Source organism: Apium graveolens, unplaced genomic scaffold (genome assembly GCF_009905375.1).
Source record: "Apium graveolens cultivar Ventura unplaced genomic scaffold, ASM990537v1 ctg278, whole genome shotgun sequence".
Taxonomy (NCBI): Eukaryota; Viridiplantae; Streptophyta; class Magnoliopsida; order Apiales; family Apiaceae; genus Apium; species Apium graveolens.
The window spans coordinates 30,142-45,054 of record NW_027417795.1 but is presented as its reverse complement, the minus strand read 5'-3'; the positions used below and the strand labels follow the sequence as shown (position 1 = coordinate 45,054).

Sequence of the window (14,913 nt, the reverse complement as noted above, 5' to 3'; positions counted from 1 at the left end):
TTTTTTTTTAGGCCGAATTTAGCCTTTTATTGTCTGTTCAACCTTTTTGTAAGTAATCTGGGTTCAACTATACTACAAGTAGTGTTCCCTAGACAAAGGGTAATTCGTATATTCAATCCAAATTTCCAATTTGTCTCGCCCCTTTTTATTTTTCTCAACTACTTGATGAAAAGGACAACAAAGACATATTTACAAATCCTTCGAGAGCAAGAGCATCACCTCCCAGGCCAACCCCAATCCAAACTGGATGTACACGACCTCCTCAATTTGAATTTTTATTTTTGCCAAGTTCCTTAACCTCATAGTCACGTACATGTATGTTCATCAAGTAGCTATCAAGTAATCACAGCATATAAATTCACAGATATGTTTTGTATTAGAACTATGTTTATCTTCAATATTTGGGTTCTAAGATTCTGTATACATTCTACTCATGGATACGGCTTCCTATTTTTTAAAATACACCACTAATACCACTAATAATACCACTAATTGCTACTCCCTCCATCCCAAAATATTGTTCCTATTTTGACTTTTTTATTGTTCATGATATGATAAACGATTGTCTACTAATTTACGTCTAAAAGTGTGCATTGGCAAATTTACAATCAAAAGTATGCATTGACAAACGTGTCCAACACAAACAGGAAACCTTTTTGGAGACGGAGGGAGTATCAAACTACTCGGGAGACTGCAGTCCTTATGAGCACGTTATAATAAAGACCTGCCTCACCACCTGGTAATGTACCATAATGGTACTTGTCTTTGAAACATATGAGCGTGAAAAAATTTAATAATTTTACCCAAGTACATAGTAATTTCCTAACAAGTGTAATGCAATACCTACATAGGGTTACAAAGACTGCTCTTTTTGCAACGACGGAATCATAACATAAAGGCTCCTTTTTTCAATCACCTAAACTATTTAGATTCATTTATACAAGGTCAAGGTTGACTGACATAGTCGTTAAACTGGTACTTTCTCAACTTTGTTCTTTGTAAGGAGTCCAAATCAGTTTGCTGACATCGACCTCAAGGCCACCACGCCCTGCAGCTTTCAGGTGACGATCCAAGACCTTTGGATCAGCACAAATAACATGTTGCCCCTTCCGATATTGAATCAACTCTAAGCTCTGAAGGGTCGTTAGAATGTCCTCAGCCTTAATTGCTGTCATATCACTGAGTTCCTGCAGGGATATAGTAACCAATCAGAAGTGTGAGCTGAGGAAAAAGATAAGCACAGAACTATCAATTAACAAACTAGATTTAACACAGAGCAGCCATATAGACCCTGTTCTTTCACACCATTTATTTATATTAACACATTTTGGACCATATTGTCCTTTACTAGCTAAACAAGGGTCACACTAGCACAAACCTCATCCAAAAGGCCATAAGAATTATAGGGAAAATAGAGGTATAGTCCCAAATTGGTCAGCACTCATTTTAGATCTTCTAGGTGTCAGTTGATAGCACAAATCTCTCTCATTAAAAAAAATATAGCAAATTTTAATGCTGACCAACCTCATGAAATATGTTACTTGTTATCATAGGGAAAACATGGTACAGCCACAAAATAAAAAAATTAAAGAGCATAAATATATCATATTATAATGCAGTACAGTTACTAAGCAAGTGTACCCTCAGACAAAAACTTGGTTGTATCAATACAAGCAGCGTCCCCATCAAGTTACAGAGTCAAACAATACAATTATAGTAAATTAGGATTCTCTTTATTTGTTTCAGTGATTAATCATCAGAAGATATATTACTTGCTTTTTCTTGGTTACAGGCTGTGTAATTTCAACTCAAAGATATGAAATTTGCACAACTTTGTATACTGGTATTACTGAGATATCTTTATATAGCCTCTTTCAGCCTGCATGATAACTTAAAACCAACTACATAATATTTCAATGAAGTTCTATTGTGCGGAATTAGTGCATCTTCATATACTACAAATTACAATAATAACTGTAGCAAACATCAATCTCACAAGTAACAGTAACTATTATTTCAAAAGTCAAAACAACTCAATTGAAAATTTAAATATGGCTGGCAATACCATGTGAAGTTTGAACAGGTAAAGTATAAGTTCAGGTATACCTTAATAGATATGTTACCCTTGTGCTTCTTTAGAATATCTAAAAGAACACGAGTCCAGTATCCCCGATAACTCAACAATCCCAAGTCAGACAAGGGCCTTTCAGGTGTGCCAACTTTCCCCTCTTTCTTTGAAAGCTCATAAGCTGTGCAAAGTTTATGAAAATATTAGCTATCATATGCTGATATAGTGATATGCACTTAAAAGAACAGCAAGATAACCCCAATAAGAATCATCCTATAAGCATTCAATGCCTCTTGCTCTGGTGTAAACTTATAAGAAACTAATAGTATAGAAACTACTCAGCTACTCATTTGGCATATTTAATCTAAAAAAGAAACCTCTCACTACAACTGGTGCTGCGCCAAATACATATCATTTGACGTAATATTATTATTTAAAATTTTGAAAGATCTAAGACACCAAAAGCCGCCATAATGAAATTATGACTTGTAGACTATTTGGCACACCGGTATCTTGATGTCCCAGAAACTGCAAAGTTTGAACAAGAATTACCTTCCCTCTAGTTACTGATGAACCAACATATAATCTTAGTCAGTTTACTAAGCTACTAACTAAGCTTGGTGGACAATTTAGATATGGACAGAACAACGCTTCAACTTGATGAGTTCATATTTTCTTTTGGGCTTTTTAATCAAGTGATACTATAAATGTCAGTAATACCTTAATTCCAAAGAAAAAGACTGAACCAAAACTCTGAAAGTATTTGTGTAGGATCTAGTAGAAGGGTCCAGTTTCAGCTAGCTTGTTGAGAATACAGGGAATAAAATCCCTAAATTTGGATTTCTAATACTGACAAAGAAAACAGTATAAAGTCTTACAAAATGCGATCAGGAATTTCCCATAACCCTTTCGCTGATAGGGAGGAAGCGTTAGAATACATGCTAGATTGTAGGACTCCTCCGAGTGCTTTTCCTGCATCACCAGAACATATTCAGTTTGGAAAAAATTCTGAGGTGTCGGATTAATGTCACTATTGTCTCACAAATTTGCAAGAATAGAAGTCTCATGGCAATATATAAGTACAGTAATACACCAGTAATACTGTAATAAACTTTCACAAATAATTAACTGCGGATAACTGGAAACATATTGATGTCAAGTTGCAGCCAATTTGATAGACCGCTTCTGTTAGTAATAAGATATTCCGGTTCGAAAAATGTCTAGAAGAACAGTAATCTTTTATCAAGAACTAGCAAGTTATTTCAACTAGATATTGTCCAGAAAGAGTAATTATTGCAAAATCCTTCTACGCTCTGCTAGGCCATACTAAAGTAGGCCTCTACAGCCTTGATTTGACTGTAAATCCAAGCTCTGGCCTAAATGGAAAATCAGTTGGCCCTAAATAGTTGATTCATAAAGTGTCTTCATATCTAAAATACCTAAATGATTAGTTTTGTTCCATTCTTTTTAAAAACTATCCTTATAAATTTCATACTATTGCATCTAGGTTGTAGATTTGAAAATTGACACCAATCAACACTTATAATAAAATAAACAGATTTAACCATCCATTGAGCCAACAAAAATAATTGTAAGATACCACAAACTCATCTCAACTACATGTCACCATTGTATGGGAGATACCATACCTAGGGGATGCCACAGAAAATTGATGCAGATTTTTAAGTATGCAAATATACCTTTGAAAAATATCCAACCATGTGGCATCCTCTATCATCACACTCGCACAGAACATAGAACAGGAACAGATCAACGTCATAATAGAGTGTTTTGTGATCAAGAAACAATTTCGCCAGGTAACAAAGATTCTGCCCGTACACCTTATTCTTTTTCCCATCAACCTATAATAACATGTTAAATGTCAGATAGCTAAACCAAGAAAATATAAGAGTACCTATTCATATGCAGAAGTTTGGTCAGTTAAAACAGTGATATATAAAAATCCAGGGCAATATGCCAATAATACATATTACAAAACTTGAAAACAATGTGGCATAATCAAATATATTATGGAAAACTTTAAGTGTAGCATCACTAAACTGAATGAAAAAATATGCAATGGAAATAAACAACTGATTAAGAATTTATAATCACAAGAAACCAACTGATAAAGAATTTTGCAGATCATAAAAACACACCTCAAACATTGATAATGTGCCACTGCGGTATATCTCATCACCAGGGGGATGTTTGAGATCACATTTCCTCTACAAAGAAAAAAAATAACATATAACTAAATGTCTTTTTTTGGTCAAATCACTTTAATACAAAATTTTCACAATGCTAAATATTTATAAAAGATGTGATTCTAAATGTATACTATGCAGCAACCATCCTAACATAAATATATAGGCTAGATGAAACATACCACCTAATCAGATGGTTCCTACCAACAATTTCACATGTATGTCAAAGAACATGAAGAACCTAAACAAATCGAAAGTGAACAGAGTCGGCACTAATTTCTTTTGACATAAAAATTGGAGATATATCAAACCAATTGCTCAATATAGAAAAATGTGGACTGCTATTACCGGATATAGGGAAAATGGGTGAGCCAATTGCCAAGGATATTAATAGTTCAACTAAAAGCGTTTCTTATATAGCTACCTCAGTCAATGTAATAGTGTTTTGAGCATTGATATGCCCTAACCTCTTTCGTACAAAATGATCTCTACATCAGAGTTCAAAGTGGCTCTAAAAAATTAGTCATAAAGAAAACAGGTGAATAGATATCTAGGATATCCAGTTTTAGCCGGGAGCAGAAGGGACTGAACCCTCTGCCAAAATAATACACTCGAAGGGCCTGACGCATACTATCACTACGTCAAGTGTTGGAGCTGTTTTTGCCTTCATATCCTACAAGTTTATAGATAGCTCCAAAGCATCATTTCTAAAACTATTCAATTACCCTCGACAGTCGACACTCAATAAGTATCTGCGTTATTTTCCTGATTGGTAAATCTATCTAAACAAAAGGCAAAGAGAAACTTGGGAACAAAACCAGCCCCAAGACAAACCCATTTACAGGTAGCACAAGGATTTTGCAGTTTAATATACCCCGCTAAGTCATTACCTTGCTCTTTTGATACGATATAATAATGGAATCACTCAGAGCTAGATGTGTTCTGATAAACAAGGGATTGTGAATAGAGAAAAAACTATGAAGAGACGAGAAAAGTAATAATACTCAAAATTATTAGGCCCTATAGTTTTTTGCTATGCCAAAAACATACATGATTAATAAGGATCGACACATATCAAGATCTGCTGATTCCATCTTACATAAACTACACACTATCACAAACCCAACTTTGCCCACTATTTGAAGTAGAAATAAGCCTTTAGGTAACATCAATAGAATTCAGATGACTGTGCCTTAGGTTGCACTCCTATTGTTCATTAGCAATCCTGGTAAAAAGACCCGGATAATAACAGACATATTAGGAAAGTACTTCGATTTAGAAGACAGGTGATAGGGGATGGGGGATTTAGGGTTAGGGTAAAAAACTCTCTCAAGAGATTTTAGAATACAACGCTTATCAATTTCAATAATAATATTCTCTGCTCATTTACAAAGATCAAAACTATATATATAATAATCTACTTTTCTAATTAAAATAAAACTAATAAGATAACTAAACCTATCATATAATAATCTAATAATTGGGCTTCCAAAGCCTATTATATTGCTCCCAAATACTTTCTTTGGGCTTTTTGACCCTCTGTCCTGCATCGAAAAGTATCATTCGCAAGCACAGGGACAATATTAAATTTTTAAAACATGCCGAGAAACACATTTAACATGTTTATATATTCGGTGCGTCTATTATATGATGAAACACATCAGTAGTAGCACTTCAGAAATAAAAAATAACTCATACTTCCTAAAGGCAACATGAAATTAAGAATATGACTGAAAACTTACCATATGCCTTTGAAGTTGTTCTGGTCGCTTCATGAAATTAAGACAAAATTCACAGAAGTAAAGTTTCAAAGTGTCATTGTATTCTGGTGGGAAAGGGGAGAAGTACCACGTCTCAATCTCATATCTTCCAAGCTCTATGGTTGCAATATTTTTAACTTTCGTGAATTCTTCATGTTCCCGCAAGCTGGCAGCATCAAGCTCCTCATGGCCCTATATGTAGTTAAGAAATCATTATTTAACTCATATATTACCTAAAATACATTTGTCATTAGTATATATTTCTAAAATGAATGCATACATTTTAAACTTCTCATCTCTTTACTTTTTGCCTACATAAATTGAACGAAAAAGTGGATACTAATCAGATGTGCAGAGTTTAATAGTTGAACCACAATGATCAAACTGTACAAAGTAAAATGCACGATAATTTTATAATTTTGAGGCATATTATTTATAGTTCTCTATTATCGTAACTTAACATGACTTTACCGATTATACAAATAAGTTTAGCCATTTTTCTACTAGAAAAAGACATCCAAGTGTCAATAATACAGTTTTTATGCAGCAACGGAAAAGGAAAATACAATACCTCGACATGTGTCTCATCAATTTTGCGTTTCTGGTGGCGAGTCATTTTTAATGATGTAACCTGAACACGAAAAGAACAAGACTTCCGATCAATCAGAATTAGTTAGAAGAATTCTTTATGTACTATAGGCAGAAGAACATACAAAGAGAATGCCTTGCACATATATATAGACAGAATATAGACACATCCCCAAACAGGAAATGCATGCCATTGCTTTACAATACTGAATTTTCTAGAGATTGACAAACACTTTACACAAAAAAATTGAAAACAGTCGCTGAGACAATGCAAAGTAGTGAATAGTGTAAAAGTATAAAGAAAATAAATTACACCAAAATTACCTTGTCCTCCACCTTTTCATCTACAACTGTCTCCACGGATTTAAGATCAAGCTGCTCAAGCTTAACCCATTCATCAAGCCTCCTGTTAACTGCAAGAAAACCATCAAACATCATAGATGTCGAAACACTACTGAATCTCCCATGACACCATGAGAACTTTATTCACCAGGAAATGCCACAAAAACGCCAAATGCATCAAATTAAATTAAAGACAAAAAATATAATCTGGCAACACCAACTGCAAAAATTATTAATATTGTACATAAGCGTAATAATTTCAACTTATATGGAAATTGCACAAATATAAAATTTGTGTATAAAAAAATGTCCAAATTTCAAGTGCAAATGCATTAATTGTATCCAAGACAGTGTTCAGGGACGAGGAATGCACAAAACAGGACATTCTCTTTCTCTCAAAGAGGACTATGAGAAACAAACACTAATTTTGCTCTTGACTAAATAAAAACATCATCTGAGTTCAAAACATCATGACAGGCTGCCTCCCTCGACCCTTCTCTCTGGAAGCTCAAAGCGATGATCCTAGTCAATCTATTCACTCCAAAATTTAGAAACATAGCTCATCTCATAAAATTTCTTAGATGATTTATGAATTCCTTACAAATCATCTTCTAAAGTCCAAATCATTGCAAGGGAATTTAAAACAAATGTTAACAGCATGCTAATGTCCTATATATATATACATAACGCACATGATAACAGCATGCTAATGTAATATATATATAGGACAAGAATTGGATCCGAGAAGGAAGCATTGTGAAGATTTCATACTGCAAAATGAATTCCTATCAAGTTCGATATGTAATTCATAAAATTTCTAATCGTACCAATAATAAAAAACTAAGTCTAACCTCCAAATTCAACCTGCATTCCTACTCTCTTACTTTAAAGTTCATGCTGGAATTACCTTTTAAACTCTCCAGAAAGTAAATTGAGAAAATTACATACATATACATATCCTACGGACACAAAACAAACCTATTATTATAGACATCATGTAATAAATTGACAAAATTATACATACATATACAGATACACAGATCTGTTTGTACAATTCTAAGAAGACATAATTGAAACCCTAACCCTATCAATTGAGAGATAATAAGAGAGAGAGAGAGAGTACACTGACATTCGGTGTAGTGAACATAGTACTCGTAGTCATTTGGACCGCCACAGTGCAAACGACGTCGTTCGATGACTTTAACGGGATGATACTTGGAGTCTCTCCAACGACAAAGCACGCGAGTGCCCACCTCCAAAGGCAGTATACTCGATTTTCGCTTTCTGTACGACTCGTTTTCCGTCGGAGTAACGGCGAACTCAGGTGATGCTCCGGCGAGATTGCGGTTGTTGTCGCCGTTGTTGGGGGAATCTATTGATCCCATTTTTCGATGATTCGGGGGAAAATGAATTGCGGATAAATTGGATCGTAATATATGCTACTAGTATATCTTGCCCGCTTTGGACGTTGGAGAAAAAAATTCTTATAAAATTAAAATTTTTTCGTACAATATTACATTGTATTAACAAAATTAGTAGTTCTAATTAATCTAGAAAAAAATTTGTCATTAGTTCGAATTAAAAAAAAATAAAAATAAAACTATATGCACCGCCTTACACAGTTACACCTATATTTAAGTTTTAGTATTAACTAGTGACTTTTATCCACGATACACAAACTTGTAATCCGACAATTTTTTAAACGTCAAGTGTTATATAAATTAAACTAATTGGTATATCGTATTAAGAAATAGTGAACTTTTAATTATATTAACTAACATATAAAGAATATTAAACATGGAACAAAAAACATAAATCGTCCATTTGAAAGAAACCTACACCAACCTATTGATGGATTAAAAATCTCAATTCAATGTGAGGATTAATCGGCATTTTAAAAGAAAACTACAAGACCCTATTGTTTTCATTAAAACACAAAATCAATGTGAGTCTTATCTTCGTTTATAAAATTTATGCCTTAAGCAAATGACGATTATAAGAACTCCAATAGTGCATAATCTCAATGCATAAATTGTATCGTGATGACGAAAACATGATATTGATGGTCAAGTTTAAGATTAATAAAGTGCTACTATAATATGAAGTGTAGTAATCAAAATATACGAAATGAAGGATTAATTATCATGAATTATTATTTAAAGGAATGGTCGGTATAATCAAATAGAGGCCGCAAACGTTCAAGAAAGTTTAGTCAGTACCAATATCAGTCCTAGACTCGGACTTCCATGATTTTGCTAAAGATATATAAGAAGGGTGCATCTAACCAAAGCATGGGAATTATTTGATGAAGAAGATGGTATACCTTTGTTGTAATGTTGATACAAAAAGTGATATCGATGCAACCATTCAAGGTCCATTTCAGCTACCTGAGCTCCAAAATGATAATAAATTTGGACTAAAGAATTGGCTGGAATCAGGGTTTACTATATCTTGTGGACATTTCAGAGTAATGAACACATGCATTCTTGATCAAGTTAAAATATTTTCAAATCATTTGAGACTGGAGAAGGCTGGCAATGGGGGATATGTTAGGATTTATCGAAATAAGGGAGACCTATGTGCAGTATATTGGAACTTGGCAACAACATTGGACAACACAACTCCGGAGGAGGTAAGGCATAAATATGATTGTATGATATGGTGGAAGTTCTTGATGATTACTCTGAGCATCTTGGAATAAAATGTATGTGGAACATGAGGCCTGAGATTAATAACTGTATACTTAAAGAATGGTTGTTATAAAGCCAATCATGCAAAGATATATGAGGAGAATTGAAGCAGGTTACATGATTACAATTTTACAAACTATACATTATACTAAAATATGTAGTTAGTCTTGGAAATATTCTACATTTGCAGATTGAAGGAAGAGTGGGATGGTATTATATTGTTTACCTCATAAATTCTCATCATATGGTGATACTAAGAAAGAATAAGGTGCCTTTAACATTGGTATACTTGTTTGTTAACTACTTCTCTTATTGGATATGATTAATAATAAAACTAATAGAACATGTAAATTGAAATGCAATAAGTCAGTTGTTCAATGCTCCTACAATAGGCCTTGAAAATTCACAATAGTGGTTCAAAATGACATAAAAACCATAACATGTCCTTGCATTGTACTTTAAAACACATGCAATGTAGGAGAATATTTAAGAAGCTTAATCACCGAAACTACTTAGGAGAATCTTGTACAGGATGAGTTGAGTAGCACAATGCTCACACTTGGTATTCCACAAATGAGACATGTTCAATTTTTTGCTGTATAATTCACCATCAACTTGAAAGTCAGGCTCAACAGTCCTATTGCAGAGGGATAGCCATAATTCTTCTCCATAAGGATGACCATCTAGCTGGTACATTAGGTCTAAATTTCGTGCATTTGGGCAAAACTTATATACAGGAAAAAGATAGTCTAGGTCTGTAATGTAAGTGTTGTGCAAGACATGCCTGTATCATAACAAGACTAAGTCATATTGACAACCCTAAGATTAGTTGTATTGTAACCTTAATCTGTAATTCATACTTGTAACACTTAATGTCTGTAAAATGTAAATGGAGCATACTGGAGCATTTTTCTCTAAACAGTGTCAAGCCTAAGAATTCTATCTGGAAGAAGATCAAGAAGATCATGCCTCGGAAGAATTATGAAGAAGTTTGGAGTTGAATAAATATGTTTGGTGTAAAACATTCTAAGTCAAGATCTCTACAAGTCACAGAATTAGTGTTATAGAGAAATCATTCGAGAACTCTAGAATGACTTATCGAGAAGTCATTTAAACTCCAGAGAGTACCGACGGATGAGTAACATCTACCCGATGGATGAGCAATATCTACTCGATGGATGAGGAATGTCTACTCGACGGATAAGCCATCACTACTCGACGGATAAGCAACATCCACCGGGTGTAGAGAACTCAGGAATTGTCTGTCGAGAACTCAGAGATATTAACAAGTATACATTCATTAGAGAACTCTGAGTTATCGATAAGCCAATGTCCATTAGAGAACTCTGAGTTATCGATAAACCAAAATTCACTAGAGAACTCAGAGTTGTCGATAAGTCTAAGCAACAATGAAGTTTTAGAGATATCGACAAGCCAATATGCCTATTAAGATGTCGAGTTCTCTACAGCTTAACTGAAGATCTCGAAGTGAAGAAATTTCTCAAAGTAAAGAATTGCAGAACAGTTCAATATCCAAGGTTGGAAATCAACAAACAATTCACACAGCTGGATTGACAAGTCTACAAAAAGCAGCTTGAGAGATGTGCAAGATCAACGACAAAGATTAACTGACAGAGGAGATTAAAGTTAACACGGGATGTTAAAGATATGCTAAGCCAGAAATGGAAGATTTGCTTTTCTATAAATAGAAATGACAAGTGACAGTTTAGAAAAGCTAATAGCATGTTTATTATCCACTGTGTAAACCAGCAGTTAACTTAGTTATAAAGTTAACACTGGTCCTCTAGTTAAGTTAAGAAGAATAATCAGAATAGAAAAGTGTGCGTTCTCTCTCAAGAAAGAAGCTAAGTTCTAAAACAAGAACTTAGAGATTTTGTAGCAAAACACTGCTTGATTTTTAATATAAAATTAAGTGAGTTTTGAAGATCTTTGTTTTACATATTTGTACAGCTATTTATGTTTAACATCCATTCTACTAAATCATAAACAACAACCAACTGCTAAAGCGTAAGTCGATCGAAAATCAAATATTTAAGCCAAAACACATTCACCCCCCCCCCCCTCTGTGTTGTATTCATACCTAACAAGTGGTATCAGAGCAAAATATGAAAGTAAACAGATTAGACCTTGGAAAAATGAATACACAGAAAATCAATAGTATCAAGATTCCTCCCTTTGATAAGGCCAATTACACTTTATGGAAAAAGAAAATGTTGCTGTTTATAAGAATGGCCAATCATCTCTACATTGGTATCCTCAAGAATGGGTCCTTCACTCCTGTAGTTAGAGTTGAGGAAACCACATATGGAGATATGGTTATTCCAGCTCATTATGCTCCCAAGGATCCTTCTGAGTATACTGAACCTGAAAGAGAGAAAGTTTCCCTAGACAGTGTTTTGCAACTGATACTAATTGAGTCACTTGACAATGTAATGTATAATAACATTGTCAGCTGCGACACTGCTAAACAGATCTGAGAAAAGATTGAAATACTTTATGAAGGAACTGAGGAGGTTAGGTCAAATCAAAGAAGGATATTGATTTCTCAGTATGAGGGTTTTATGGCTAAACCAAAGGAGGGTATTACTGATGTGTTTGAAAGGTTTAATAAGCTGATAAATGACTTGCAGCTTCATGATAAATTTTATGATGTTGAAGAAGTGAATTTGAAGTTCTTGCTCACTCTCCCTGACCATTTGGAACAAAAGATCTTTGCAATCAGAGAAGGAAGGGATCTGAGTAAAATCACACTGGAAGTGCTCTATGGGGTTCTGAAAACTTATGAACTTGAAATGATTCAAAAGAAGTCATTAAGGGCTGGTCAAGGATATGTAATGGATGGCTCAAGTGCACTGATTGTGAATGATGGCCAGACTTCTAATGATGAGCAAAGATTCCCAACTCCAGCAACTTCTACAAGTGAGAAAAAAGTCAATGATACTGAAGAGCAAGTCATACTGGAATTGGATGAAGAAGATGAGTTCTACACTCTTGATGAGCTAGACAAATCAATGGCTTACTTGGCTAGAAAATTCTCTAATATTAGAGTAAAGAAACCAAGATTTTTCAAGAGCAAAGGACAGTCCTTCAACAAAGACAGCAGCTGGAAAGGAAAAGGGAAGTACACTTCTGATAGCAAAACTGGCTACAAAACTGGATCTGTTGATAGATAAAAAATAAGGTGCTTTAACTATGATGAGTTGGGCCATTTTGCTACATAATGTAGAAAACCCAAAAAGGCAAAGAAAGATAAAGCCTATCTTGAATTGGAAGCAAAGTATGATGCTCTTCTAAAGAAGCAACAAGGGAAAGCTTATATTGCAGAGGGCAAGAGTTGGGATGATTCAGATAATGATGAAGATGAAGAAGTTGGAAACTATGCATTCATGGCCTTGGAGCAAGGAGATTCTTCATCATCTAAATCACATGGCAAAGGGAAGAAGGTCATATGGATCATTGATAGTGGATATTCCAGGCATATGACAGGTGATAAGGCCCTGCTATCACAATTTGAGGAGATGGTTGACCCTTTGGTGACCTTTGGAGACAACAGCAAAGGATTCACAATGGGATATGGCAAGATTGTTTCTGGAAATGTTGTCATTGAAGATGTAGCACTAGTTGCTGGATTAGAAGTAAATCTTCTAAGTGTTAGTCAATTTGCAGACAGAGGTTTTCAAGTTGTTTTCAACAAAGAAGATTGTGCTTTTATTAGCAAAAAGACTGGTGAAATTGCTCTTAAGGGAATAAGAAAGGGAAGCTTGTTTGTTGCAGACTTAGACTCAACAAATAAGGAAGGAGTGTGTTGTTTCTACACCAAGGCATCAGAAGAGCAAAGCAAACTGTGGCATAAAAAGTTATCTCACTTGAATTTCAAAGCAATCAACACCTTAGTCAAGAAGGAGCTTGTGAGAGACATGCTCAGTCTGGAATTTACTCAACTGGAAGTTTGTGAAGCTTGTCAGAAAGGAAAGATGAAAAGATCAAGTCACAAGTCAAACTCTGTAAATTCCATAAGTGCACATCTGCAACTTATTCACATGGACTTGTTTGGGCCAGTAAATGTCTTGCCCATTTCAAGGAACAAATATGTCTTTGTCATGGTTGATGATTTTTCAAGATACACTTGGGTTGAGTTCATGTACTCTAAAGATGAAACTCCAAACATTATAATTGAGCACATCAAGAAAATTGAGAAGCAAGCTGAAGGAAAAGTTAGTTTGGAAAGATTGAGGAGTGATAATGGAACAGAATTCAGAAACTCAACATTAAGTGAATTCTGCAAAAGAAAAGGCGTTGTTCAAAAATTTTCAGCAGCTAGAACACCTCAACAGAATGGAGTAGTTGAGAGGAAAAATAGAACATTGGTTGAAGCTGCTAGAACTTTGCTACAAGATGCTCAGTTGCCAACTAGTTTTTGGGAAGAGGCTTTTAATACTGCATGCTACACTCAAAACAGATATCTCATCAACAAAGCTCATGGCAAATCACCCTACTCAATCATGTCTAACAGGAAGCCTACAGTGAAGCATCTACATGTGTTTGGAAGCAAGTTTTATATTCTAAAAGACAACTCTGAATATGTGGAAACATTTGACTCTAAAGCTTTTGAAGCAATTTTCTGGGATATTCATTGGAAAGAACAGCCTACAAAGTTTATGTGATTGATCAAAAGAAAATTATGGAAAGCACAGATGTGACTTTTGATGATGACAAGTGTCCAGGCTTAAAATGCCTTGATGTAAATGATGCTGAAGCCCTTGCATTTGAAAACCTAACCATTGATAGTGATTCTGATGAGGAAGATGAAGTTGTGACACAACAAGTGACAAATGAAGAAACCTCTGAACAAAATCATGGAAATGAAAGCTCTCTTCAGACACCTGAATTTGATGGCACAAACTCAGGGGAGAGAAGGAGAAAATGGAAATGACAGTCATGGTAATACTGAAGAAAATGATGAAGGCACTAGTCAACAGACACACACCAGAAAGTGGGATAAGAGTCATACAGTAGAAGCTATTATTGGTGATCCCTCAGCTGGTGTGAGAACTAGAAGTGCAACTGCTAATGAATGCCTACATGCATGTTTTCTATCTCAAGTAGAGCCCAAGAAAACTGAAGAAGCCCTATTGGATCCTGACTGGATATGTGCTATGCAGGAGGAGCTGAATTAGTTTGAGAGATACAAAGTTTGGAAATTAGTCCCTGCACTAAAGAATAGAAGCATAATTGGA

At 34.8% G+C, this 14,913-nt stretch overlaps 1 protein-coding gene across 1 annotated transcript; it reads right to left on the bottom strand.

Annotated features, from left to right (window-relative positions):
• Positions 1 to 775: 775 nt before the first annotated feature.
• Positions 776 to 8,426, bottom strand: LOC141700697 (histone acetyltransferase of the MYST family 1). The gene is made up of 9 exons (XM_074504402.1): positions 8,095 to 8,426; positions 6,948 to 7,036; positions 6,607 to 6,666; positions 6,018 to 6,227; positions 4,228 to 4,296; positions 3,769 to 3,930; positions 2,947 to 3,040; positions 2,107 to 2,249; positions 776 to 1,187 (listed from the first exon to the last, which is right to left on the bottom strand). Exons 1-9 carry the CDS (start codon positions 8,348 to 8,350, stop codon positions 984 to 986), a joined length of 1,287 nt encoding a protein of 428 aa, XP_074360503.1. The 5' UTR covers positions 8,351 to 8,426; the 3' UTR covers positions 776 to 983.
• Positions 8,427 to 14,913: the final 6,487 nt, after the last annotated feature.

What these genes read in the sequence shown, in the direction of transcription:
- LOC141700697 (XM_074504402.1), bottom strand. Translation starts at nt 8,350, where the DNA reads ATGGGATCAATAGATTCCCCCAACAACGGCGACAACAACCGCAATCTC. An exon ending in CTATGTTCACTACACCGAAT is followed by an intron (nt 7,037 to 8,094) that starts GTCAGTGTACTC and finishes GTTTTCTTGCAG; the next exon opens with TTAACAGGAGGCTTGATGAA. An exon ending in GAAATTCCTGATCGCATTTT is followed by an intron (nt 2,250 to 2,946) that starts GTAAGACTTTAT and finishes AACTTTGCACAG; the next exon opens with CTTATGAGCTTTCAAAGAAA.